Here is a 26491-nt window from a genome sequence, read left to right on the forward strand (position 1 = left end):
TTTCGTGTGGATAGAGTTTACTGAGCTTTACAGAACTACATTGAAAGCATTTACCATGTCTTATTGGACAAAATTTATGGAGGATCTTAAGGAATATTTGGTGAGCTAGAGCTATTTTTCGAATTTAAGAATAACAATTTGAGAGATAAGATCTTGAGAACATTATTCAAGTATTTGTTTGACTTTGACATTATTCACTAGTTGAAATTACCTGACTAGTTTACACTATCAAGTTTACTTGGATGATGTTCAAACTCCATAAAAGCTGAACTGCTTCACTTTTCAGATTTTCCATTCATTGTACCAACATTTTTATATAGTCTTCCTATGGCTTCATTTTCAATATACTAAAACATACCATTGATGGGAAAACTTTCATCCCTACTTGTTATGATGCTTGAATGTGATGTAATGGTTTCTCAAAATCTAATCCATTCAACTGAAGCCACCCGCCAGTAACTTCAAAGTTTAAAAATTCCAAGACATTTGAGATTTTTTTGCTGAGGATGATCCCCACATGAACTACAGGCTTGTGCGTGAGTGCAGCTACAGCCTCAAAATGGGTTCCGAACAACCTGGAAAAACGGTTTTTAAACTCATAAATGATATTTAGAGGATTGAAGAAACACAGTTTTATTTTTGTCTCATCCACATTTATTAGACTTGTATACAGGACTGCAGTTTCGTGTTGAAACCAACACATCACACCTACACAGCTGTAGTGTGTTAAAGATACCAAAAGCATAAGAAGTATTGGTTTCAACACGAAACTGCAGTCCTGTGTACAAGTCTAATAAATGTGGATGTGACAAAAATAAAACTGGGTCTATTCAATTATGGAAAAATTCCACAATATCAATACTTATTCAACAAACTTTATCATATTTAGATGAGTTCGGCTACAAAGTAGTCACCTTTACAGCGTTAGTAGCAGGCGCCTGGGTCTCAACTTAACGCTGGATATCAGCGCGAAAATGAAGCCTATCGCTTCCCAATCACTGTAGGTACTTTAAAGTGAGATAGATATTTTTCTAAGCACTCTCCTAAATTATTGACTTTGTGGATGACACTGTTGTCTAACATTACTGCTCTTTCAAATGAGTTAGATATTTTTGTAAGAGCTCTCGTAAATGATTGATTTTGTGGATGACTTAGTTGTCAATATAACAATACTGTAGTTTAAAGTGAGTTTCATATTTTTGTATGCACACAATGATTCATCTGGTCGACTTCTTTGCCAATCTAACTTAGAACAATCGCCTGCCGATGAGAGTCAAAGGTCCATCACCTGTATTCAATAAGAAAACTATCTTCAACTAACCTTATTCAACCTGAGAAACTCGCCGACGTGGTTCAACTGGTTAACCCTGTCCTGAAGCAGCCGCAGCACACGAACAATGGTCTTCCGGTAGGGGTTGTTGTAGACGGAGGGCGGGTCGAGCACAAAGGCACACTTCACCAGACTGCCCGGCAGAATCTCCGCGTCTTTGCTGAGGAAACGCTCCACCAGCGAATGGTAGTCGTCGATGAGGCGTCGCGGCGCAAACTCCAGAATACTCCACATGCAGATTGTCACCAGCTTGAAGTCTTCCACTGTCTCGCACGCTTCTAAAATCACAACAAAACAAGGGTGGATAATTGTCTGCATTTTTTCACTTTTTGTGTAGTTAACAAGCTGATATTGTGGAAATTAATTACTTACTTACTTACTGCGGTGGCCACTCGTACCCCAGTCGGTACTTGGCCTCATCAACTAAACCTCCCCAAAAGTTTCGGTCACCCGCGTCCTCCTCTTTTAGGCCCATCCTCCTCATATCTTTCCGGACCTGGTCCCACCATCTAGTTTTTGGCCTTCCAGCTGGTCTCCTTCCTATAGGATTATTCCTCAGTACACTGCTTGTCAGAGCGCTTTCTTCTTTCCTCAGTATGAGTCCCGTCCACCGTAACCTTCTGCTTTTAATCTCGCCCACTATGTCTGGTTCATTGAATAATTGGCGTATTTCATAGTTGTGCTTGATTCTCCAAACTCCGTTATCAAGTGTTGTGCCAAAATTTTTTCGAAGAATCTTTTTTCAATGTGGTAATTGATTATTCATATTAAATAAAAGACTTAGAAATTGTCAAAAACCACAGATTTTATTAAAAGTGGAAGAAATGTTGATAAAATCTGTGGTTTTTGACAATTTCTGTGTCTTTTATTTAATATTAACAGCATATTGAAATGAAATAGAAAATAATTCAATGTTAATTTAATACTTCAATAATCGTAGTAGCCCTTTGAATAAAAAGTAATTATTGTCGGCTAAGTATGTTTTATATTCAAAGTTTCCACGAAAGATTCTTTGGATTTTAAGAATGCATATCCAATGGATATATCATATGGATTGCCAATGAAATTGATAACTTTTATATTAATGGAAAAAGAAAATTCTTTTTTTACCTTTCCACCTTCTACCTTCGCCGCTCCACTATGTTCTGACACATTTGAATACATTCATTACTTTTTAACACTCTCAGTTACCTTCTCTAGATGGTACGGTATCTAGCTCTGTCGTCCCACTATGTTTTAGCCCAGAGCTAAGTTTGCCCTACTATGTATTTGAATCATAATACTCATTTACAGTGGTACTACAAAAGATTCATCAAAATTCAAAAATTCATAATTACGAAAGTACTTATTCAAAATGAATAATCTTTATACCAATGGAAAGAGGAAATTCTAATTTTGTTTAGCCTACAAAAATACTTTGGACCCCATTAGACTATGCAGCCAAGACGCACAACCACAACCAGCCAGGCAACCAGGTCACACAGTCGATCACTCCGTCATCGGTCATTGTTTTAAAAGACTTGGACAACCATGTTTCGGCTATCAGGTTGGTCCCCGGGCTTGGCATCCAACCAACAGCCAGAATGTGGCTGCCAGGATTGCTGCCTAGTTTCTGGTAAATGAGTAATCGACTGCCTGCCCGGCTGACTGTGTGAAGTGGTTCCCTGGCTGGCTGCGCGTCATGGCTGCCTAGTCTAATGGAAACCCAAACAATTTATTGTAAACAAAATTGGAATTTTCTCTATCCATTGATGTATATTTATATCTATACTACAAAATGTCTAATTCAAATAGGAAAATTAGTACTAATTGTAAATTACTCACCATTCCAATAAACAAGATGTGGCATCACTGATATGAGCGCACATTTAGCCCATAAATCATCGTTTGTTTTCTGGAAACAGAGCGCCACACTGAACCGTGACAAAGCCGACAAGGATAGCTCACCAGGCTTACAATTGTTTATAAAATCCTCCATCCTACAAACCATCTTTCGAATTAGAGGTTCCCTCAACTCCAATCCCATTTTTAATAAGTAGAGCACCATACAAGCTAGCGCATTCTCTGATAGTTCCTCAAATTTCAAATCAATCAACGTTAGGACACGTTTAAAACTAGAATGTGAGTGAATCTGATTGACATAAGACTTGAAAACTGAGTTTTTTGTTGACAAAAACTGTGCTAGATAATCACTGGTACAAAACTGTCGTTGCAAATCCCACAGTACTAGTAGCGATTGACACAAATGTTCCACCTTCAGTTCATCATCTTTCATTTTGTCTATGATATCAAACACTTCCTGAATACTGTTACAATTGTTAATGTCAACTATCACATTGTCTTTGGTAGCTGGGAACAAAAAATTCCGTAGATTGTTCGAAGAAGCACCTTCATCTATATCATTCACCGAATAGAAATCTAATTCACTTCCGACATCAGAGCTATAAAACTTGTTTCTAGTCCGAAATTCGTTGATTTTATCATGCGAAAACAACATCTTCATGTCGGTATTTTTCCTGGGTAAAACTTCTTTATTATTAACCGGCACTTCTTTTGATGAAACTGTATTCAAAGACTTTAATCTGTGAGCACAACACCTACAGCTAACTTTACTTAAAATGCGACTTTTTGAGGCGAGGACAAATGGTAAACGAGAACTGAGTTTTTGAATACTGCTCAACATTTTGAAACAAAACTTTCATTAATATCAAAGTAAAATTTAATATTATTAAGATTCAAAAAACTAATAATACTGGTAACTCATGATGAAATATCAGCAGCTTACACTCGTTGGTTACAAAACCTTTAGTAATTTTCTTGTTCTTAATATTCCTAATGTTAAGAAATAACTATCCATATTTTTAAAAGAGATAATCAAACGCACATAAAATATACTTTAAATGAAATAGTAACAATCCAATTTTCCATTCAATACACAATTTACTTGTCTTGATGTACTCATGCAACAGCAAGCAGCAACAAACATAACCTCACATTTTTTCATGTGCATGTGCTAGAGCTTGAGCAGCTGATTTAGACGACATTGCAAAGTAGCGCAAAATTTAAAATGACGTAAAGTGCAATAATAATGTTATTTTGATAAATTGGCAGGATTATGATATGGGCTCTTACCTATTTCTAAACTATGATCCGAAATGAGAAATTAATGATTTAAATATACATATTATAAATATAAATATTCTGTGAATATTATACACTAGAACAATTGCAGTATTTCATTATAATTGGGGTAAGCTTTATTTTCACTAATTTACTTTTCAAATTAAGTAAAAGCGTTGATTTTGCTCATTTCAAACGCCTTTCTGTATGTTTTGTACATAATATACTTTCTGTTCATATATTCGAGAAAAGCTAAAAATTTGTCATATAGTTCAAAAAAATTTAAAATTACTGGTTGAGTTAAAAGATGGATCAAAATTCAAAATTCATAATTACGAAAGTACTCATTCAAAATAAATAATCTTTATATCAATGGAAAGAGGAAATTCCAATTTTGTTTAGCCTACAAAAAATACTTTGGGTCCCTATTAGATTAGGCAGCCACGACGCGCAACCCCAACCAGCCGGGGCAACCAGGTCACACAGTTAGCCAGGCAGGCAGTCGATCCCTCCGTCATCGGCCATTGTTTTAAGACTTGGACAGCCATGTTTCGGCTATCAGGTTGGTCCCCGGGCTTGGCATCCAACCAACAGCCAGAATGTGGCTGCCAGGATTGCTGCCTAGTTTCTGGTAAGTGAGTAAGCGACTGCCTGCCCGGCTGACTGTGTGAACTGGTTCCCTGGCTGGCTGCGCGTCATGGCTGCCTAGTCTAATGGAAACCCAAACAATTTATTGTAAACAAAATTGGAATCTTCTCTATCCATTGATGTATATTTATATCTATACTAGAAAATGTCTAATTCAAATAGGAAAATTAGTTCTAATTGTAAATTACTCACCATTCCAATAAACAAGATGTGGCATCACTGATATGAGCGCACATTTAGCCCATAGATCATCGTTTGTTTTCTGGAAACAGAGCGCCACACTGAACCGTGATAAAGCTGACAAGGATAACTCTCCAGGCTTACAATTGTTTATAAAATCCTCCATCCTACAAACCATCTTTCGAATTAGAGGTTCCCTCAACTCCAATCCCATTTTTAATAAGTAGAGCACCATACAAGCTAGCGCATTCTCTGATAGTTCCTCAAATTTCAAATCAATCAACGTTAGGACACGTTTAAAACTAGAATGTGAGTGAATCTGATTGACATAAGACTTGAAAACTGAGTTTTTTGTTGACAAAAACTGTGCTAGATAATCACTGGTACAAAACTGTCGCTGCAAATCCCACAGCACTAGTAGCGATTGACACAAATGTTCCACCTTCAGTTCATCATCTTTCATTTTGTCTATGATATCAAACACTTCCTGAATACTGTTACAATTGTTAATATCAACTATCACATTGTCTTTGGTGGCTGGGAACAAAAAATTCCGTAGATTGTTTGAAGAAGCACCTTCATCTATATCATTCACCGAATAGAAATCTAATTCACTCCCGACATCAGAGCTATAAAACTTGTTTCTAGTCCGAAATTCGTTGATTTTATCATGCGATAACAAAATCTTCAAGTCGGTATTTTTCCTGGGTAAAACCTCTTTATTATTAGCCGGCACTTCTTTTGATGAAACTGTATTCAACGACTTTAATCTGTGAGCACAACACCTACAGCTAACTTTACTTAAAATGCGACTTTTTGAGGCGAGAACAAATGGTAAACGAGAACTGAGTTTTTGAATACTGCTCAACATTTTGAAACCAAACTTTCATTAATATCAGAGTAAAATTTAATATTATTAAGATTCAAAAAGCTTAATAACACTACTAATAATACTGGTAACTCATGATGAAATATCAGCAGCTTACACTCGTTGGTTACAAAACCTTTTGTAATTTTCTTGTACTTATTCCTAATGTTGAGAAATAACTATCCATATTTTTAAAAGAGATAGTCGAACGCACATAAAATATACTTTAAATGAAATAGTAACAATCCAATTTTCCATTCAATACACGATTTACTTGTCTTGATGTACTCATGCAACAGCAAGCAGCAACAAACATAACCTCACATTTTTTCATGTGCATGTGCTAGAGCTTGAGCAGCTGATTTAGACGACATTGCAAAGTAGCGCAAAATTTAAAATGACGTAAAGTGCAATAATAATGTTATTTTGATAAATTGGCAGGATTATGATATGGGCTCTTACCTATTTCTAAACTATGATCCGAAATGAGAAATTAATGATTTAAATATACATATTATAAATATAAATATTCTGTGAATATTATACACTAGAACAATTGCAGTATTTCATTATAATTGGGGTAAGCTTTATTTTCACTAATTTACTTTTCAAATTGAGTAAAAGCGTTGATTTTACTCATTTCAAACGCCTTCCTGTATGTTTTGTACATAATATACTTTCTGTTCATATATTCGAGAAAAGCTAAAAATTTGTCATATAGTTCAAAAAAATTTAAAATTACTGGTTGAGTTAAAAGATGGAATGAAATAGGTAAACTACAGTTTAGTGTATTGTACACTAAATAAGGCCAAAAAATAGAGTAAATTAAAAGAAATGTGATACTACACAATGTGTTTACACACAATAATGAATTATTATTCATAAAAAAAAATAAAATTCGTATGGCTTTTGTTGGTGGGGAGTCCCTTGCGGGAAGGTCCCACCGCCTGAATATATAATTTAAGCCGTCAATGGGCCTTACGACTGTCATACTTCAGCCGGGACCGACAGTTTAACGTGCCCATCCGATAACACGGGAGTGATCTCTTTAAAAAACTTTTGGCTCTCAGTGGGGTTTGAACCCGGGATCTCTATGCTGCTACGCAAGCACTCTATCCACTAGACCACGGATCACTCCATTATTATTCATTGAAATCACTTAATACAAAAAGTTAATAATTGAATCAAATCAAATAATCTTTATTCACAAAATAAGTAGATTCAGCAGCAGAGACAAAATATACATGGTGAATATTTCCTACAAAAAAAGACAGCAAGTCTGGGTGTGGGGAATGAAACACTCTAAACATTATGAAATAATAAAAAAGCTACTTCCCTCTGTTTTTACTTTCCTTGCCCTATTAACATTGATAAGGAAAGTATTGCTTTCCGAAATAAATAAGGTATCCCAATTTCTAAATTTCTATACGTTTTAAGGTCCCCTGAGTGTGTGTGTTTGTGTGTGTGTGTGTGTGTGTGTGTGTGTGTGTGTGTGTGTGTGTGTGTGTGTGTGTGTGTGTGTGTCTGTGTACACGATATCTCATCTCCCAATTAACGGAATGACTTGAAATTTAGAACTTAAGGTCCTTAAGGATCCGACACGAACATTTTCGATCGAATGCAATTCAAGATGGCGGCTAAAATGGCAAAAAATGTTGTCAAAAACAGGGTTTTTCGCGATTTTCTCGAAAACGGCTCCAACGATTTCGATTAAATTCATACCTAGAAAAGTCATTGATAAGCTCTATCAACTGCCACAAGTCTCATATCTGTAAAAATTTCAGGAGCAATGCACCATCTATGCAAAGTTTGATTTTAGATTCCCAATTATCAGGCTTCAGATACAATTTAAACAAAAATTTCAAGTGAAAAAGATTGAGCATAAAACTCCCTACAATTAATGTTCAGTAACATTTTCACCTAAAATTGAAAATAAGCTCGAAATTCGAGAAAGTAAGATTATTCAATTGCAAACTGTTGGCAACTGTTGATTCTATTAAATCATTCACTATGAAGAGATAGCAGACTTCGTGCGTCTGCAGCGCTATTGTCCTGTTACCAGCTGGCTCAGATCTTAGAAAAGTAGACTTGAGATGCGCGGGAACACTAGCGTCAGTTGATCAATTTTCATAACGGCAAGGAAAGTTGTGTGAGTACACCACACCAGATTTTTTCATAAAGGGAAACAATAACGCGGTATTTTCTTACAATTATTTTGAATGAATGAAACATGGATATATTTCAAATATGGGGATAGTATCATAACAATTTTTTATTGAAAAACTTCATTAACAGGAAAAACAAATACTCCTCAACTATTGTGGCATCATTCATACGAAAATATATCATCTATGCATGACGATATAAAATCAAGATCAGATAGTTTTGAATTTCAGCGGCCACTGACGATGGAAAAGTTGTAGTAATTGACCAATGAGAATGATTTTTTCACTTATGACGAATTGAAAAAGACGATAATAATGACGACCAAACTATTTGTTGGAGTCAATAGGCTATCGGTCACACGGTGGAGCACATTCAATAGCAGTAGGAGCCGCGTAAAAAGTCATTAATTAGCCAGTTGAACTCGTGGGTAGTGCAGTTACAAATCAAACTTACAAACGTTTCATTCAGTAACACATTTCAAGCGAGCGCTAACTTGAAAATAGCGGACTTCAATTTTATATTAATCAATCAGTTTAATCCTGGCTTTAATTGCATTGATTTAATTCGTGGTAGATCAATGGTAGATTCGTGGTCATTAGATGAATTGTGTGAATTTTCCATAATATTCCAAAGAAGACAGTTATAAATTTCTCTTAACTCTGTCTGAGAAACAAAACATCAAGAAAAGAAAGTGACTCAAAGTTTACAATTTCACCTAAAATTCTCAATATTTATGCGTGAAATCTATTTTTAAATAGACTTCTATATATGAATGAAGGAACTTTAACTGAAACAGTGGTGCTTTTTCATTGAAATATTCATATGAATCCGTGTGTTTTGGGACAGTATTTTTTCATTTGGATTCATTTTAGAAAGAAATATTCGCATCTGCCAATTGTCTTGCTTTTTCGATTGAGTTCGAGGAGTTTATGATATATACATCATAAAAACTACTGAGAATCTAGTCGTATCGGCTACAGAATCTAGTCATTTTAAGCTTTAACTATTTGTTAATTTAGTTTTTTTATCAAGATATCAATTTGTATTATATTAATATTATATATTATTCGTGTAAATCAACTCCAAAATGGTGAAATACTCAGGATTAGCTCGCCGACTGCTGAGGTCAACATTAGTAGCTGAGGTATGTATTCATTACATTTTTCAGATTTTAAAATATTTGTTTTTCAATAATTAAATGTACTGTTAAGATTATCAGTAATTATCTGAATTTTATATTGAACTTTAACAACATATTTGGGTGATATGCTGTAACGGTATGTCTAAATAATACAATAAACTTGAAATAATAAAAAGTGATACCATAAAGGCTTTTCAAATAGCTGCACTATTTCAATAACTGTAGTAAATTCATTGTATATTTTTATAAAGTTGTAAGTACTATATAATTTGGAAAGAAACCTCTACAAATTTAACGCCAGTATTACTTTTTATAAATAATATTACATTCTATACCGGTACATGTGAATTCATTTCTGATAGAAGTGACACTGAAGTAATAAAATTGGTAGATATAATACAAAGGCAATCCTTGAGCTATTTTTTCTTACAACTTCAAGTGATGACACAGTCCAAAATGAGATAAGATAGGTAATAGATATTTATTTGATAGAAAATTTGAAACCATGGAAAACTCACAAACTTCTATACATAAATACTACCTACCACTTCTATATAGTTTCAGCAACTATATTAGCATTATATTAGTTTGATGGATTCAGTAGCAAATTAAAATTATTATTATTATCGTTATTTTGTCTGTAATTGTAAGGATAATTGTCTGAGCATTGAAAAAAGCGATAAAAATTGATCTCTCATTTAATTAAATATTATACCTACATTTATTCAGTAATCTGAATTTGCAATCCTATCATAATAACTAAAATATAATATATGCGTGCATTGTCTTCGCCAAATAACACATAGGCTAGTCCTTTATACCACAATAAGAGAAAGTATAAATCTTGTTTGTATCTTTTAGTATTAAAAATAATTTTATTTTTGATATTCTTGAAAATGTTTAGAAGATTATCATAAAATATAGAAATAACTAACAAAAAAAATCTGGTGTGGTACACTCACACAACTTTCCTTGCTCATTGAACTATTTAAAATTTTACATCTATTTTCGCTTAAAAACCTTTCCCCTTATTTTGATCAAATATTTCTCTTGTAAAAAAAACATCCACGGAACAAAGTGCCCTTTTTATAACCCTACCTTAAAATTTCCAATATAGTTCGCTAAATAAACCTAAGCCTCATTATCAAACGAGAATAATTCAGGGGAATAACATAATGACGATTGACGGCAACATATTTGCAGCTACGATCAGACTACTGTATATGTGTATATACAATTGTTTTCAGAGTACTTTTTCCTTTATGTAAATTGTGAAATTCGACGATTCTTTTGAAATTCGTCAAAACAGCTGTTCTACAAATGAAATATCTTGACTATGACTGTGTTCTTTTTATAAACTGCTCTACCTACCCACGGTATATGGAAGAAGAAAAAGTAAAAACCGTGTTCCTACCTACCTCATGCACGAGAAGGAGGTTACAAAGTCCATTTCTCAAGGATTGGGTGGACCCCCCATTAGTACCCCAGGAAAAAGACTCATGTCAGTTGATAGAGCTAATAAATAACTATACAGGGTATGGATTTGAAAAAAATCGTTAGAGCCGTTTTTGAGAAAATCGTGAAAAACATGGTTTTTTAGTAACTGTCATTTTTCTCAAGAATATCACGGAACTCCTGCAATTTTCTCAGAAATGAGACTCATGTCAGTTGATAGGGCTTATAAATAGCTATCCATGGCAAAAATTTGAAGAAAATCGTTAAATTCTTCAAGTCCCACAAAGAAGTAGGCTACGGTATACAAGTTTTAAAAATAATTTATAATCAAGGATAACAAATGTAATACTTCAGTTTCTTTAATGAAATAGCTCGAAATGACACTTTTAATGTAACAAGAAATGCCAAAAAGTTCTCTCTAGCTCTAGGAAATTCAGAAAATATTATCTTTAGTAGGTATATTTAGGATGGTTCGTAGATCGAATCACTCCAAATTATTAGTATTCATTGAGCTGGCCTTTTGACGAACGTTCCAACCAGCAAACACGCCACTCATAATGTCCTCTGATTGGCTAAGAATCAGCTGTTGATGAGAATTACTGAATTAACCAATCGGAGGACATTCTTGGTGGGGTGTTAACTAATTGGAACGATCATCATTGGCCAGCTTGAACTTTTAAAATTTAATTTGCATTGTCTTTGAACAAACAATTTCGAATACCTTCTTGTCATCCTTATCATAAAGATAACAATTTCATCAGATTCAAGAGAACTTGGGAATTATTCTAGGTTTTAGTTTTCAGTCATGACCATCTATATAGTTCTCTAGTTACACACTATACATTGACCATGGTTCAGTCAAAGGTGTAACATATTAAATTTTGGCATACAGCCGATGATTTTTAAAATTATTATCATTTTGATTTATTAATCAACATAATATCACAGATACAAGCAGATTGTCTGTAATAATAGTTGTTTTTTATATTGATAAGAACATCAAGGAATTTCAAATTAAGAGAGGATTTTTAAAAATCATACAAATTGAAATCATTTTGTACATTTTTTCAATTATCTGATAATTTAAAAAAAAGAAAGGTCATCAACAAAGATAAATATATTATCTGAAGTTTATTTTAAAACAGCACTCAAGCATATTTTGATATTTTGTAAGTAAAAAAAAACTTAGATAAAACCGAAATGAATAACACCTAATCTGGACCACATTGAAGAAGATTATAGTTTTAATGAATTGTGATTTTATTAATTTGTAATTATCTCAAATCCAATAAAGCGATAAAAAGTTACTGTGATTTTCAATGGGATTTTTTTGTGTAGGTGTTTGAATAAATTGATTACCGGTAGCCTATCTGCATAAGACATGTTCCGTATTTCAAAACATCCAAATTCATGGATAACACGAATAACAATAGAATTGGTGATCACAAATTGCCACTCTGTTGAAATAAAAATTATCGATAATTCATTTCAAAACATATCGAAATTACTCAATTATAGTCAGTATCCACCCCACATTCCAATAACCTAAATGCACTCCACTTACTAGCAAAGCTTCCTAAATTGATAATTGATATACAATTTTTACAAAGACTTGGGGATGAAATATCATGGGGTAACCCACGTTGTAGTCATTTTAGTCATCTTCATTTATATCAACCAAAAAATTACCCCGCATTGGAATTGCATGAAATTAGATAAGCGATTTAACAAAAGCCCATCGATTCCAGTCTGAATTGCACGTATGCAGATAGGATGTAAATTAATGCAAAATGATTCTAGTCGTCACAATGTTCTCAAACAATTGTTATACCTGAATGAAAGAACATGTCAGTTCTATTTTTAGCTATGACTTCATACTATGTAGTAAGTTATGTCATCAAAGAAATTAGGGAAAACTATAGGTAGTAGGTGAAAATTATTTGTAAGTTATGTCATCAAAGAAATTGGGGAAAACTATAGGTAGTAGGTGAAAATTATTTATAAGTTGACCTAGCTGTTTAGTTATTCATATCATATCAATTCACTATTTCCCTACACACAGATGTGGGGAAAATTCACAAGTGTTGTATATTATTTTATTCATGTAGGTACTGTATACTGAATTTGTGATTAAAACTCTATTTTATCTGATCTGATTGTTATAATTTAGTGGAAGAATTAATTTGAGATTAATATCAATTTATGAATGTTTATGAAAAGGTTAAAAAATATGAAATAAATTTATTCGAATTTAAATTTTGATCAAATTTGAAGCGCCTAAAGGGAAGTTTGGTAAGAGATTTTTGAAAATTTAAAAAAAGTTTCTATCAGTTGATTCTCTTTTAGTCATTACAATGATTTGTTATGCATGAATGAATACATTTTTAACATTCATTCAACATGTAAAGCGGTAAACCGAGTGTGAGATTAAAAGTGCAGGTTTAGAGATGATCTCAAAAATAGGATACAATATGGATTATTAAAATAATGAGCGGACAATAAAGAAAACGAAAATGAATCTGTAGGCTACTGTTCCTTACCTGATTACTGTGTTGAACTCCTGACTGGGTCCGACATAAATAATCTGAATCGATAACGGTAATAATTCAGGAAATTTTCTAAAATAAAAAAGATGAAATTCATATAATTATTGAAATAAATTTATCAAAATAATTATTATGTTCAACTAATCCATCAATTATCTATGTTTAGATATAAACCGGTACTGAATCATTGAGTCATAGATTCAAAACTGCAGAATATCCTTCAAATTCGAATGAAGATTTTTGATAGGATACAATATAAATTTGTTAATGTATTCAGAATTATTGGAGAATTGAAAACTATAATCTCTGAGGGGTCGTAGACACTCAATTTATTTGTTAGATCTGAGCTTCCACCAAATTTAAATCCATCAATATTCCAAATTGAATCAACAAGATGATACTGTGATTATTAAGCAAATTTCATAACACAGCCAACTTATTCAAGATATAGAAAACCTATAAAAGTCTCATTTGTTTTACTTATTAAACTGATAGAATTAAACTTTTATTCTATTTAATGCGACAATCAACCTTATGAATTGAGAGACGACTTGCTGGTCCTCAATTAATAATTTAATATTTCGTGGAATTGAAATCCAAGCCCGGTCATCATTTTAAAGTTATTTATTTATTTATTAGGTTAGCACAAACATACACTGATCGGAAAAGAAAAAACAGGCTATTGCCCAAAACTTCTTCAATTTCCTAATTTAGTTTCAAATCGTCCAAATAACATAGCAGGTTATGTCCATTCCAATTTCAACACCAAATCATCCACAATCTGAAAATATGAATTAGAATAAAACAAATAATTTTAATAATTAGTTATCTATGAATAAATTCCACCAGGAAGAGTTGAATTTTATTATATGAGTCTTCTTGTATTCGTCGAAATATTATTCCAAAATATTTACTAGAAACGAGAGATGAGATGCAACAACAATCATATAGTGGTGCTATTTTTATTGAAAGATGATTTACTATTCACTATCATCAATCTGCCTTATGACATCAAACTCTTCAACAATAAGACTCGTTATCAAAATAATCTACTGCAAATTGTTTTAATTCATTTAAACCAGCAATTTACGCAACTTATTGCATCAAACAAGATCATGACTCCAGTTTTTTGGGGATTAAGGTGGGGATATATTGGAGTTCCACTGTAATTTACGTTAGTTTATTGACATAATTGAAGAGCGTCGATTTATATCGTCATCAAGTGAATTGAATGAAGTAAACAATTATACAAACAAATAATCAGATCATGAGAAGTTTTTCTTTGAACGTAAGTATGAATCAAAGTTATAAACAATTCTAAAAATGGTTATTCTTTATTTTTTTAGATAAATGGCAACCTCCTATCAATAAGCACATCAACATCAGTGATCCAATCAAGGAATCAAAGTTCAAGCAGCTCTTTGAAACTGAAAGATTCTTTCAAGGTAAATTTATGTAGAAAACTCTTTATGCGAATTAAATTTACTACTGGTTATCGGTAAAATGGACTGGTTTTTCATAAAAATTAAATTAAGTGAGCCTAATATAGGTGAATTTTCCAAAATTAAATGGAAAACAAATTTGAAAATGAACATTTTTTAAAAGTTACTAGTTGAAAGCCTACACATAGGTACTATTAAAATGAGTTTGCCAAATTCTATTACACATGATCAAGATATCTGTAATGGAATTCTGTGGTTGATTCTGAGATTATATTTACTGGAGTTCTAGAGGCTAGATCCTACATAAGTACCAACCAATTTTTGAAAGTATTCTATTCCAAGGGTCCTGAGGGAAAAACATATTATTCCATTGTGTAATGATTATTTTTGGCAGTAGTTACTGTAGCCCAAGAAAACTACCCATCTGCATATTTATCTATGACTTGTTCTTGGTTTTTATATTTTTTATTCAGTCTTGTGCGTAGAATTATTATTATGATGGAGTAGGTGCTCCGATTTTGGACTAATCACAAACGAAGAGCTAGGAAAACATACTTTATTAGTGCAGCGTAGATTTACATAATTAAAACGTAATTTTTGTCAAGATGAACTTGATAAAACTGATAATTCACATAACGTTATTCTAATCGACGTAATTATTTTCATACAAATAAAGACGGATTTGTATCACTCATTGACTGCGTGCATTGATATTATGTAACAAATAAATTCAAATCTCTGTACAATTTTCCTCTGATTTCATAGTATTTTTCTCTGCAGACTTCTGACGTTCATTTCCTGAATAAAAAGTTATTAAAAACACCTCAGTCTGTTTATAAACTCAAATAATGATGCAATATATTTTTTTAAATTTAGTTACGCAAAAAATTCGTTCAATGAAGGAAATCGGTTAAGCTAGAAACTGTGTTTCATGCATATATATATATATATATATATATATATATTATATATATATATATATATATATATATATATATATATATATATATATACGATGAATAGATTAAAATTGCATCATCCATTCTTATATTCAGTCATGCATAGGCTATATCATATCAAACCAAATTGAATTCAATTGCATATTAATTGAAGCTGATGTCTATAATATTTACAGACTTATGAAAAAATGCAACAGAGAAAACTACTATAATGTATGCCGTATTCTCTGATGTAACTTATACAACGATCGTATTTTAAAAACTCATGTAGCCTATAGACTATTATCATATAAATAATTATTCTCTATAATATTCACCTCGCGAATACAGTGATTGGCCACTTCAATGCATTACCGTAGATGATTAGATTATTGCATTAAAAAAATTACAATAAAACCTTAGAAAAAAACTTTAATATTATCATGAAACATTTTTCATTATTTTTATATAAAATTAGTTTTTCTGTTCTATTATTCTCGTAAATGTCTGATGAAAGCATGATCGATTGATTGATTAAGATTTTATCAGTGATGCCCGCAATGTCTTTACTGGTATCACAAAATTCAATACCAAGGTTGATTTATTTGCAACTGTTCACTGCATTAGAGTTGAGTTTGAAGATATAATTATATCAATACGAACTTTTGATATTTATTTCAATATTACTCATTTTAATCGCTTCAATCATCTAATAAATTACTATCAGGTATTACTATCCATGACAAACTGCAAGTAATAATCAGTTCTTGAACTATTTTTAACGACACTACAGTCTAATTTCTTTGAATATTAGTTATTAAATATGGTTATTATTTATGTGTGTTGAGACTGGATCTAAAAATACGTAAGCGCTCCACAGTGAGTACTAGTTTTAATAACTAATATTTATTTTAATGATTTTTTTCAATTTTTAGCACTCCACAAGAAGCTGAAAGCTATACTCATACACAAACCAAATAAATTGAGTTGGACATTAATTAGAGCTGATGTCTATATTATTCACAGACATCTAAAAAATTGCATGTCATACAAGAATCGCATTTTAAAACTCATATATACAACCATATCATTTATCATATTAATAATAAATTGTCTAAAATATTCACATAGACCATATCTACTGTATAGTGAGCTTTACACACGTTATGAAGTCAGCACCTAATTAACATTGATTTGATATTCTTGTCTGTCATTAGAAAAAGAAGACAGCTCTTTCCTTTTCAACCTCCGCACCTCTGCCAAATCATTTATTGGCTGTGAATAAATATATTTTATCTCAATTATAAAAAATAATTATCAAGTCTTGAGATACATTATTTTCTTTTCAAATAAATAATATATTAAAAATAGAGTTGAGCATTATTAAGAAGAATCAACAATCAATATATTTAATCAATTATGAGAATTTATTATCAAATAATAGGGAAATCTATTTTATTTTCGAATAAAATATATAAGGGATGGATATGCTATTTATTATATGTACATGATTATTAGCAAAAATCAAAAATCAATATTTCATGAAAAAAATGCCTACTACCGGAATAACTTGAATCTCAGATATTGAAATTTTGCATACAGATTCTCAATTCACCGAGGATGGTTAGGTATAGGCCAGTTTTTAATTCTTCAAGATTTCAGTTGGTCAATTTTTCAAGTTTTTTTATTAAACTCTTGCGGAGCATGCAGTAGGCTATATATATATTTGAAACATGTTTGTCGCATTTTCAGCACTCAACAGACATTTCTGTGCGACTGGCGTCACCCGACCGACTTCAGCCGAAACCGGACGTATCGCAACTGCGCTTCGGCAAGCAGTTCACAGACCACATGCTGCGCATAGAGTACCACGCATCGGCCGGCGGCTGGCAGGCGCCCATCATTCAGCCACTCGAGTACATTTCCCTGCATCCCGCCGCTAAGGTGCTTCATTATGCCGTCGAGGTACGAACACTTCTGGTCACTTATTTAATCATAAACATTACTTACATTAGACATAAAAATTGGATTAAAGTAACCTGCATCCAAATTATTTCTATTCAATTGTTTACTCACTGTAAAATGGCATTACCAGATTACAAATGGCATAGAACTACTTGAACCACTTTTATTTGTTAACTAACACGTGTTATTTTTAGTTCAAGAATCTATGTGTTGATCGGAATCCAAAGTGTGTATTTATTACTTATTTATTATTCATGAATCATACATTGTATTCATTATTAAAAAACACAATACCTTTATTTATTTAAAATATTTTTAAAAAACAACTAGTTTTGGCCTTTGGTTATTTTTAGGTACCTACAAATTAAAAAATCGTTTTTTTTCATTTAAACTTGAAAATGTACGAAGACCGAAACTAGTACTTCTTTTAAAATATTTTGAATAAAGAGTCGTCGTATTTTATGTTCTTATATTGTGTTTTTTAATAATTCTTAAAAATAGCTCATGCTGGTGAACTGATTTTATTGTTTTTCATCTATTGTACCTATTGTTTTCAATGTTTTAATAAATTTGAATTTTACTGATTATCTGTTGAATTGTTGCCAGTTATTCGAAGGCATGAAGGCATACAGAGGTGTGGACGGGCGCATCCGCATCTTCCGCCCCGACCTCAACATGGAGCGCATGAATTTGTCAGCTGCGCGCGCAGGTCTGCCCCAATTCGACAACGAGGAACTCATCAAGTGCCTTAACCGCCTCGTCAGCATCGACCAAGAGTGGGTGCCTCACTCGGAGGCCGCCAGTCTATATATACGGCCTACGCTCATCGGCACTGAGGTCAGTCAGTTTATGAGTAGCTTTTTTTTGTGAACACACAATTTTATAATCCCGGGATGGCATATAATTTTAGTATATAGCAGCGCTCATCGAATTTCCATCTAGCTGTTTACCCTGTTGTTAATATTTGCAGTAGCAGAAGTCTTCAGGGTGATTTACAGCATCTAATTGGGATTTTTGTTTGATAATAGTCTTATTTATATATTGTTGTAAAATATTTATCGGCACTGATGAGGTCAGTGATGGCAAGTTTATGAGTAGTTACATAACCACCTCTAATAAAAGGCCCTGGTCTACGATATTGCAACGTCGCAGTGTAGGCTTAGAATCTAATAAATGATTGGTGAAAAAGATCAGCTGGTATTTTTAAAAATCTTTTTCACCAATCATGTTTAGATTCCAGGCCTACACTGAGACGTTGCAATACAGTAATATCGTAGGCCAGGGCCTTGAATTAGAGGTGGCTATGGTAGTTATTATTAAACGAAAATCCAAATTTAATCATAATAATAATTTTTCTATAAGCATTTGAATAAATAAAATTTCACGTCAATTCCCATCTTTAAGAGTACCTACCTAGGATACAGTATACCGGTACAGATGGAATGGAATTCCCCCAAGAAGACAATACGTCTGTGAATAAGGAAGAGTTCTTGCATGAGAAATAGACTAACATTTATCTTAATCTGTACTATATGTACCGGTACTATTAACTTATATGTTTTATACAACCTATATCAAAAATGTAACTGCTATTTATAGTTTATTCAGAAAATACGTTATCAGTAGCAGATCAGAGTTGATTATAAATTTACAAGTGGGAGAGTAGCTTCTGTTGTGAAAATTTATTGGGTTTCTCATACATTATCTCGAGAAATCTGCGTCTTACGGTCATTACTATGTCATACAAAATTGAATAAGCTTATAGAATTCCCTAGAAGTTACATATCAGAAATATTTTCATAAATCTTATAATTTTCGAAATATCCGCTCTTCAAGGTATAACATTTTTTATGGAAGCACTTCACCATCCAATTATCTGCTCTTTTTTGGCCCTAAAACTTTTGAGAATCAATAAAAAAAATATAATTTTATCCATTTCCCTAATACGACTATAAAAGCAGTTTTAGTGTTGAATGAAATCTTCAGTTTTGCAAGAATAGATCATAAGAAAGACATAGAAATTTGGAAGAAGATCTAGAATTCATCAAAATTCATCTCTCTGTCCACTCAGCCCTGCCTTCTAAGCTTCTCTTCTATTTCTATACAATCATCTATTCAACCATCACTCATGTATCATGTAATTCAGAATTTAAAAATATCAAAATACACTTATTTTTTTAAACTTAAATTTGATAAATTGAACACTACTATTGTCAAAGATCTGGTTCCATCGACAAAACAGCATTGAAACCTATGTTTTGTTTCAATTTAACTATTGTATTTTAGTAGAAGAGACAAGGCAGACAACGTATAGCGTTTATATTTCATCAACTACAATTCATTATTGAAGTAGACCAAATAAAATTATTGATTTAAATCAAGTAATTTTAAATAATTATTTTGTGTTGCAGCCCACACTAGGTATCGGTGCTTCAGAGTCGGCGCTGCTGTACGTGATTCTGAGCCCAGTTGCCTCCTACTTTGGCCCCAGCTTTAAGCCAGTCTCCCTGATGGCCGACCCCCAATTTATCCGCGCCTGGCCGGGGGGATGTGGTGACAGGAAAATGGGATCCAACTATGCGCCTACCATACATATCGGGGTGAGCTTATTTATGAATTATTATCCATACTTTCTATAAGTATGATGTTTTTCTGTATCACATAAAAGCTCTAACTCTTATATATAATACAGATTTCAACTATTTCTTATAAACTATTTTTCCATACAGCATAATCAAGTGGAGTGTCTTTTAAAACATAATAACAAATGATCAAACGTACCTACTTTTTATTGCAACACTACAAGTTTCAACTCTTCAGAAGCAATCACACTTGTAAATGGGTCTTAAAGAGTTGAAACTAGTAGTGTTACAAATAAATTAAGGGTATTTTTGATAGTTCAATAATTTTATGGATCCCAGGAAAAACGTTACAAGCGCCAAAATTTGAGTACGGTACTCGAATTTTTTGTTATGGAACTTTCTTTGTGCTCTTACCTATCATGTAGTGTGACATGTATTGATCAATTTTATATTAGGTCACAGGACCTATAATATACATTGTATTTTAATAATGAGAAGCCCTAAAAATAAGAGTGAATATTTTGAAGTGTTTTTGTCTATTTGTAGTGAAATATGTAATTAGTCCTATTATAATTATCCAAGATCAGTAGTAGTTGCATACAATATTAGTTCCATAAATATCATAAATTAATTATTAAGTTCCAGTTAAGTTCTCATTGAATCCCAGTTCAGCATGACTCTCTTACATCACTTTTGATAATATAGCCTATGTCAGAGTTTTCATAGTAACCTATGTCAGAGTGTATAAAATACGTAATAGATTTATTGTTCACGAGCAACCTTTCTGATTATAAATAATGGAGTCTCTAATAAAGATGTGGTTGAAGTACCAACAGGGTACCTATTTATCAAATTAAAACAAACATGGAAAATTATATTTCTCTTATTTTTAAAGCAAAAATGCTGATTCCCCTGTTGTTTTCTCCTTATAGCAGATTTCTATTTGTAAATTTATCAAACTGAAACGAACATGGGAAATGGTATTGCTCCTCCTATTTTTATAGCAAAAATGAAGATAATATAGAGAAAATTCCGTTGTATTTTCCTTATATCAGCATTTTTCTTGGTAAATAATATAATATACCTTATGATTGATTAAACAATTTCATGTATTCGATTAATCCTTTCCGCCTGCTTGTTTAAAAGTTTCAAAAACTTGATGTTAAAAAATGTTGATTCTGTGTTGCAGTCGATAGCTCAGCAGAAGGGATTCGACCAAGTGCTGTGGCTCTATGGTGAAGACGAACAAGTGACCGAAGCTGGAACTATGAATATATTCTTCCTAATCATCAACGACGATGGAGGTATGATATTATTCAAATAAATACCGGCATTCTTATAAACCACTGCTTAGCCATGACCATCTATAGTGTAACGTAACTATATAATAATCAACATGACCAAAAAGAAGAGAACTATAAAATGGCCATGGTTCAGCTCATTCTGTATTAATTTGATATTATATTAATACTATAGTACTACTTGAAGGTGTATAGTAATTGAAAGAAGAAATATTTTTACTCACGGAGTATGTGCTGTGATTGACAATCTTTCCATCTTGGTGTGAAGGCGCATCAAAAGACTGACTCAACTCCTTCAAAATAAATAATGGATCGTTATTCTTAATGCAGAATACACAATCCTATAATGAAAAGTCAAGTATAACAAAGTAATGAAGAGTCATTCAGAGTCTCTATAGTGTTTTATAATAAATTAGTTTCACAAATCAACTCATAAAGTATGAAGTCATTTGTACTGAATTTCACTTTGAACTGTCATGCTTTCATCAACGCTTTCCATTCAATCAATCCTAAATTCTGAAATAGTTCAAAGTGAGTTTCACTCATTCTAAACTGAAGGATGAGGTGATTATTTATTTTTACTCATTTTATTTTATACATTCATACAAACTCACAACAGATGTGGCTTACAGCTTCATTGTATAATAGATAAACACAATAAAAAGAACTAGGTAGTGAAACTAAAGTATTTTATTTAATGGAATGAGTACTAGTAATTCTATTCAAGAAAATTAGAAATATTTTATTTAATTAAATAAATGAGGAGAGACGGTATAAAATCAGTAAGTAATTTAGAATCAATTCTATATACAGTAGTATATTTGTTCAATAATTATTATCAAACGAAAATCCAAATTAAACTCTGTCATTCACCACGGAGACTTCTGCTTCTTTACAGCATCTATAATTTATTTGGATTTTGGTTTTATAATTATTAGGTAGATAGTCATTAGCTTTAGAACATAATCAATCTCTATATTTGTTCATATCACACACAATCATTGAATGTACTATTGGATTGAATTAGTTGGAGGTTGATGATTGATTTATCTCTCATCTTTCCTCAGAAAAAGAGCTAATCACACCTCCATTGAATGGACTGATCCTGCCCGGAGTCACAAGGATATCCATCATTCAACTGATGGAGCAATGGAACGAGGTCAAAGTCAACCAACGCAAAATCACAATGGCCGAAGTCTGCAAACTCAACAGTGAAAATAGGGTTAGTACCTTACCTTTATTCTTTATTCTTTGTTGATTCATACAATAAGTACATCATAAAAAATTACCTTACCTAATTACTAGGTAATTAAGATAGAAAATAGGGTTAGTACCTGACCTTTATTCTTCATTCTTTGTTGATTCTTACAATAAGTACATCATAAAAAATTACCTTACCTAATTACTAAGTACTGATAATTATAGAAATATTTGTATGGTATGGCTTTCAATAGTGGGGAGTCCCTACGTCACCTGATAGACCTATATTATTTGTATTATACCTGATTTTATTGTTTTAAACTGTAACAATGATGAGGTGAGATCTGTTATTTCTAGCTGGAGCTCAAGATAAATTTTAATCAAACAGAAACACTACAAAGCAAAACTCAAAATAAATTTTAATCAAACAGAAACACTACAAAGCTAAACCTACCACTTTAAACAAAGCCCCTACTACTTTAGTTTTATTTTGCTGGAGATTTTTAGCTATAGTGAGGTCTACGTTATAATGGCAGTGGAGAAAGATAGGAGGTCAACGTTGCCGATCCTGTCAATCCGGTCTTGACAATGCCTTCTATAGACGGTAGCTGATACAGGTTTATTGATGTAATATTATCTGTTCATTCTCGTTTAAAATAATCAATTTTATTAAGCAATAAATTCTATTTTTTAACAATTTCATAATGAATGTTCATAATTAAGATTAAATATTTCGTTAATTAATTATTAATTCTACAATGTTAAAAGGCGATCTGGCAACAGAGCAAAGTGAGAAAGAAATAGCGCTATCCGCTTTGTTGAATGATAGACAAGAATAGCAATACCATTGCTAATCAAACACTGCCATTATAACGTGGACCTCACTATAGACCTACTACTTCAAATCAAAGTCCCTTTAGATTTACTTTGCTGAAGATTTTTAGCTAATTAACTATTCACAATATTTGGGCCGATCTATTAAAATGTGTTATTTATATAATCACATCCATAATCCTGAAGGAACACGAATACTATATGACTGAGGCTCTTCAAGATTCTTTCAAATCTTATAAAACAATCATAAAAACTCATTTATTGTCTCTTTCCTGTATAGGGCTACTTATAAATGGAAATGAAAATCGCATGAATGTTGAAACATGTTGTGATAAAATAATATTCAAAAAAGGTACTAAGATTTTTATTTCTATTCAAACTCATTTATTGTTTGTTTGACAGATACTGGAAATGTTTGGAGCCGGTACAGCGGTAGTGATATGTCCGGTCGATGTGATTGGCTACCGAGACAGCTACGTGGAACTACCCACAATGCGTGATCAGCAGAATTCACTCTGGTTCAAGCTACTGACAACGCTCACAGGCATCCAGTACGGACGAGTCATACATCCCTGGGGCAGACCCATTGACGAATGAACGACAAGTCACCACAAACTGGCAGTGCGTTTGAAATTGATCAACACTGAAGTGAAGATTTGTCACTAACCTGGTAGTTCCATCAGTAATCAATCAATCAATCATCATAAAATGAACAGTCAATTGAAGATTTGAATTTCATCACTGATCCGATATAATATAGTGAGAGATTCACATAGAACTGTTACCATTGGTTAAAGGTTGAATGAGAAGCAGATGATTGGTGTAATTTGAAAGAAGAGCTGATAGTTTGACGCGGTACTTATTGGTGAGTTAGATCAATCATCATAAAATAGACACTCGATTGAAGATTTGAAATCTACAACCAACTCCGTCATGATACTGCTTTATGTACGATACTTGTATAATAATAATATTGTAAAACATGTCAGTAGTGTTGTGAATAGATTCCAATTTCAACTCGAAACGCTGAGATTCACTTCATACTGTCAGGATTAGCTGAACGGGAAATATTGGTGTAATTTACAAGAGGTGCTGACAGTGTGACGTAGTAACGGTGTACAAAAGAAATAATTAGATTTTTGGTTGAATGATCAACCTATATCTCTCTGTACTATAAAGAGTAGCTAAAAGGTGCATTTTTTGTTAATGAGATCATCCTATAGCTCTAAACCACTAATGTAGCCAACTTTTCAGCTGAAGAATACTCTAATCTGAATTTTTGTTGGATGTAGAGTGATTCAATAGTGGATACTGTAATGAATATAGAAGAAGAAGAAGAAGAAGAAGAAGAAGAAGAAGAAGAAGAAGAAAAAGAAGAAGAAGAAGAATATAGGATATTCTTTTGATAGAGAGCAAAAGATGGGACGCTTTTCAAGAGATAGGATACTGTCTTCACTTATTGAAGATGTATCTGAACAATATTTTTTTTGAAAAATTCATATTGGATATGAATTTTCAATTTAAACTATCAGTTCAATTTTAAAAATAAGACTAATCAATCCCTCAAACATTTTTATCGATCTTCTTCCTTCTCATTTTATTAGAATCTTGGATCTTTGAAAATTAATCAATTCGTTTAAGTTACCGTTTTCAAATAGGCTCATCTCTTTTACTAGAATAAGAATTTTGTATAGCAGTGGCAAATTGAATGCATTTAATATTATTCTCTTGGACTGTGATAGATTCAGAGGAAATAATAGATGGTTATTTGTTCTTACTGAATTGTAAATAGCTACTAGAGTAAGTTTTCAATAAACTGTGAGAATTTATGCTTCATATTTTTTTATTAACGAGGAGTAGAAGACACCTCTACTATTTGTGGAAATTACAGTAGGATTTCTGATTTGTAAATATCTGTTAGATTAAGCTTTTCATACATAACTTACTTATTTATTTTCATGCTTAAAATTTTTGACTAAAGGTTTTATATATAGCTTGATTTCCTCAGACAAAGGAGGTTGTAGGATTCCAATAAGATAGTTATAGAATCAAAGGTGCTATTGTTATAAGCCCCCGTCCAAATATTTGGGTTACCATAAAATTGATTCTCCCTATTTACTTTAACATTGTGTACCTTTCATCCCTTAATACCCCAACTTGTACTTATTAGGCAACTTGTAGGCTACTGGAATCTGATAAATTCTATATTTTTTTATATTCACTTTAGATGTAATCCAAGAGGATGAAATAGAAAACAGCCTATAACTTACTGATTCAGAATAATAGATTTGAATTATTATAACAAGAAATTTAATATTTCATGGAAATAGATTAGAAGTAAGGTAGGTGAATATAAACATAGAATAAGAATGGAGAAGAATTAAAAATAAGAAATCTCCATCTTTTCTCCATGATTAAACCGATTTGAGGTGATTAGTTGGATAGCATTATCATTTTACACATTCCGCTTTAGATTTATTTTGCATTATTGTAAATATTTTTTGTTTGTGAAGTTTAATAAAATATTTTCTTAATAAAATTTATTTTTGTTTCTGACCTTATATACGCCAATGGGCATCTTGCTTGATAGAGATAAATATGCATAATAAACGAATTATCAAAAAAAAAAAAAAAATAATAATAAATTATTGAAGCATTAGACCTAAATTATAAGAAAATTAAGAATGAATTTATCGGAGGTTTCACGCTCCATTGATGACGAGGAAAAAACAATAATGTTCATCTTATAATATGAGAGAACCATAATAGGTACTC

The 26491-nt window shown here is 32.2% G+C and overlaps 2 protein-coding genes across 3 annotated transcripts in view; one reads left to right on the plus strand and one right to left on the minus strand.

The window, feature by feature from the left end:
* LOC111060516 (FAST kinase domain-containing protein 1, mitochondrial) overlaps positions 1-6484 on the minus strand; it is a 34845-nt gene extending 28361 nt beyond the window's left edge. Inside the window, exons 1-2 of one of the 2 annotated variants that reach the window (XM_039439317.1) lie at positions 5291-6484; positions 1322-1608 (exon numbers count right to left, since the gene is read on the minus strand). In XM_039439317.1, coding sequence (XP_039295251.1) covers positions 1322-1608; positions 5291-6149 — 1146 coding nt within the window. In that variant the 5' untranslated portion in view covers positions 6150-6484. Of the gene's footprint in view, positions 1-1321; positions 1609-3154; positions 4296-5290 lie in introns of those variants that run through there. The other variant, XM_039439316.1, reaches the window with a different exon arrangement.
* Positions 6485-8601: 2117 nt separating this feature from the next.
* Positions 8602-26255, plus strand: LOC111051185 (branched-chain-amino-acid aminotransferase, cytosolic-like). Its single transcript, XM_039439318.1, has 8 exons — positions 8602-9456; positions 14801-14899; positions 17587-17799; positions 18406-18636; positions 20211-20399; positions 21571-21685; positions 22750-22904; positions 24119-26255. Exons 1-8 carry the CDS (start codon positions 9400-9402, stop codon positions 24311-24313), a joined length of 1254 nt encoding a protein of 417 aa, XP_039295252.1. The 5' UTR covers positions 8602-9399; the 3' UTR covers positions 24314-26255.
* The last annotated feature ends 236 nt before the right edge of the window (positions 26256-26491 follow it).

Source organism: Nilaparvata lugens, chromosome 12 (genome assembly GCF_014356525.2).
Source record: "Nilaparvata lugens isolate BPH chromosome 12, ASM1435652v1, whole genome shotgun sequence".
Lineage (NCBI taxonomy): Eukaryota > Metazoa > Arthropoda > Insecta > Hemiptera > Delphacidae > Nilaparvata > Nilaparvata lugens.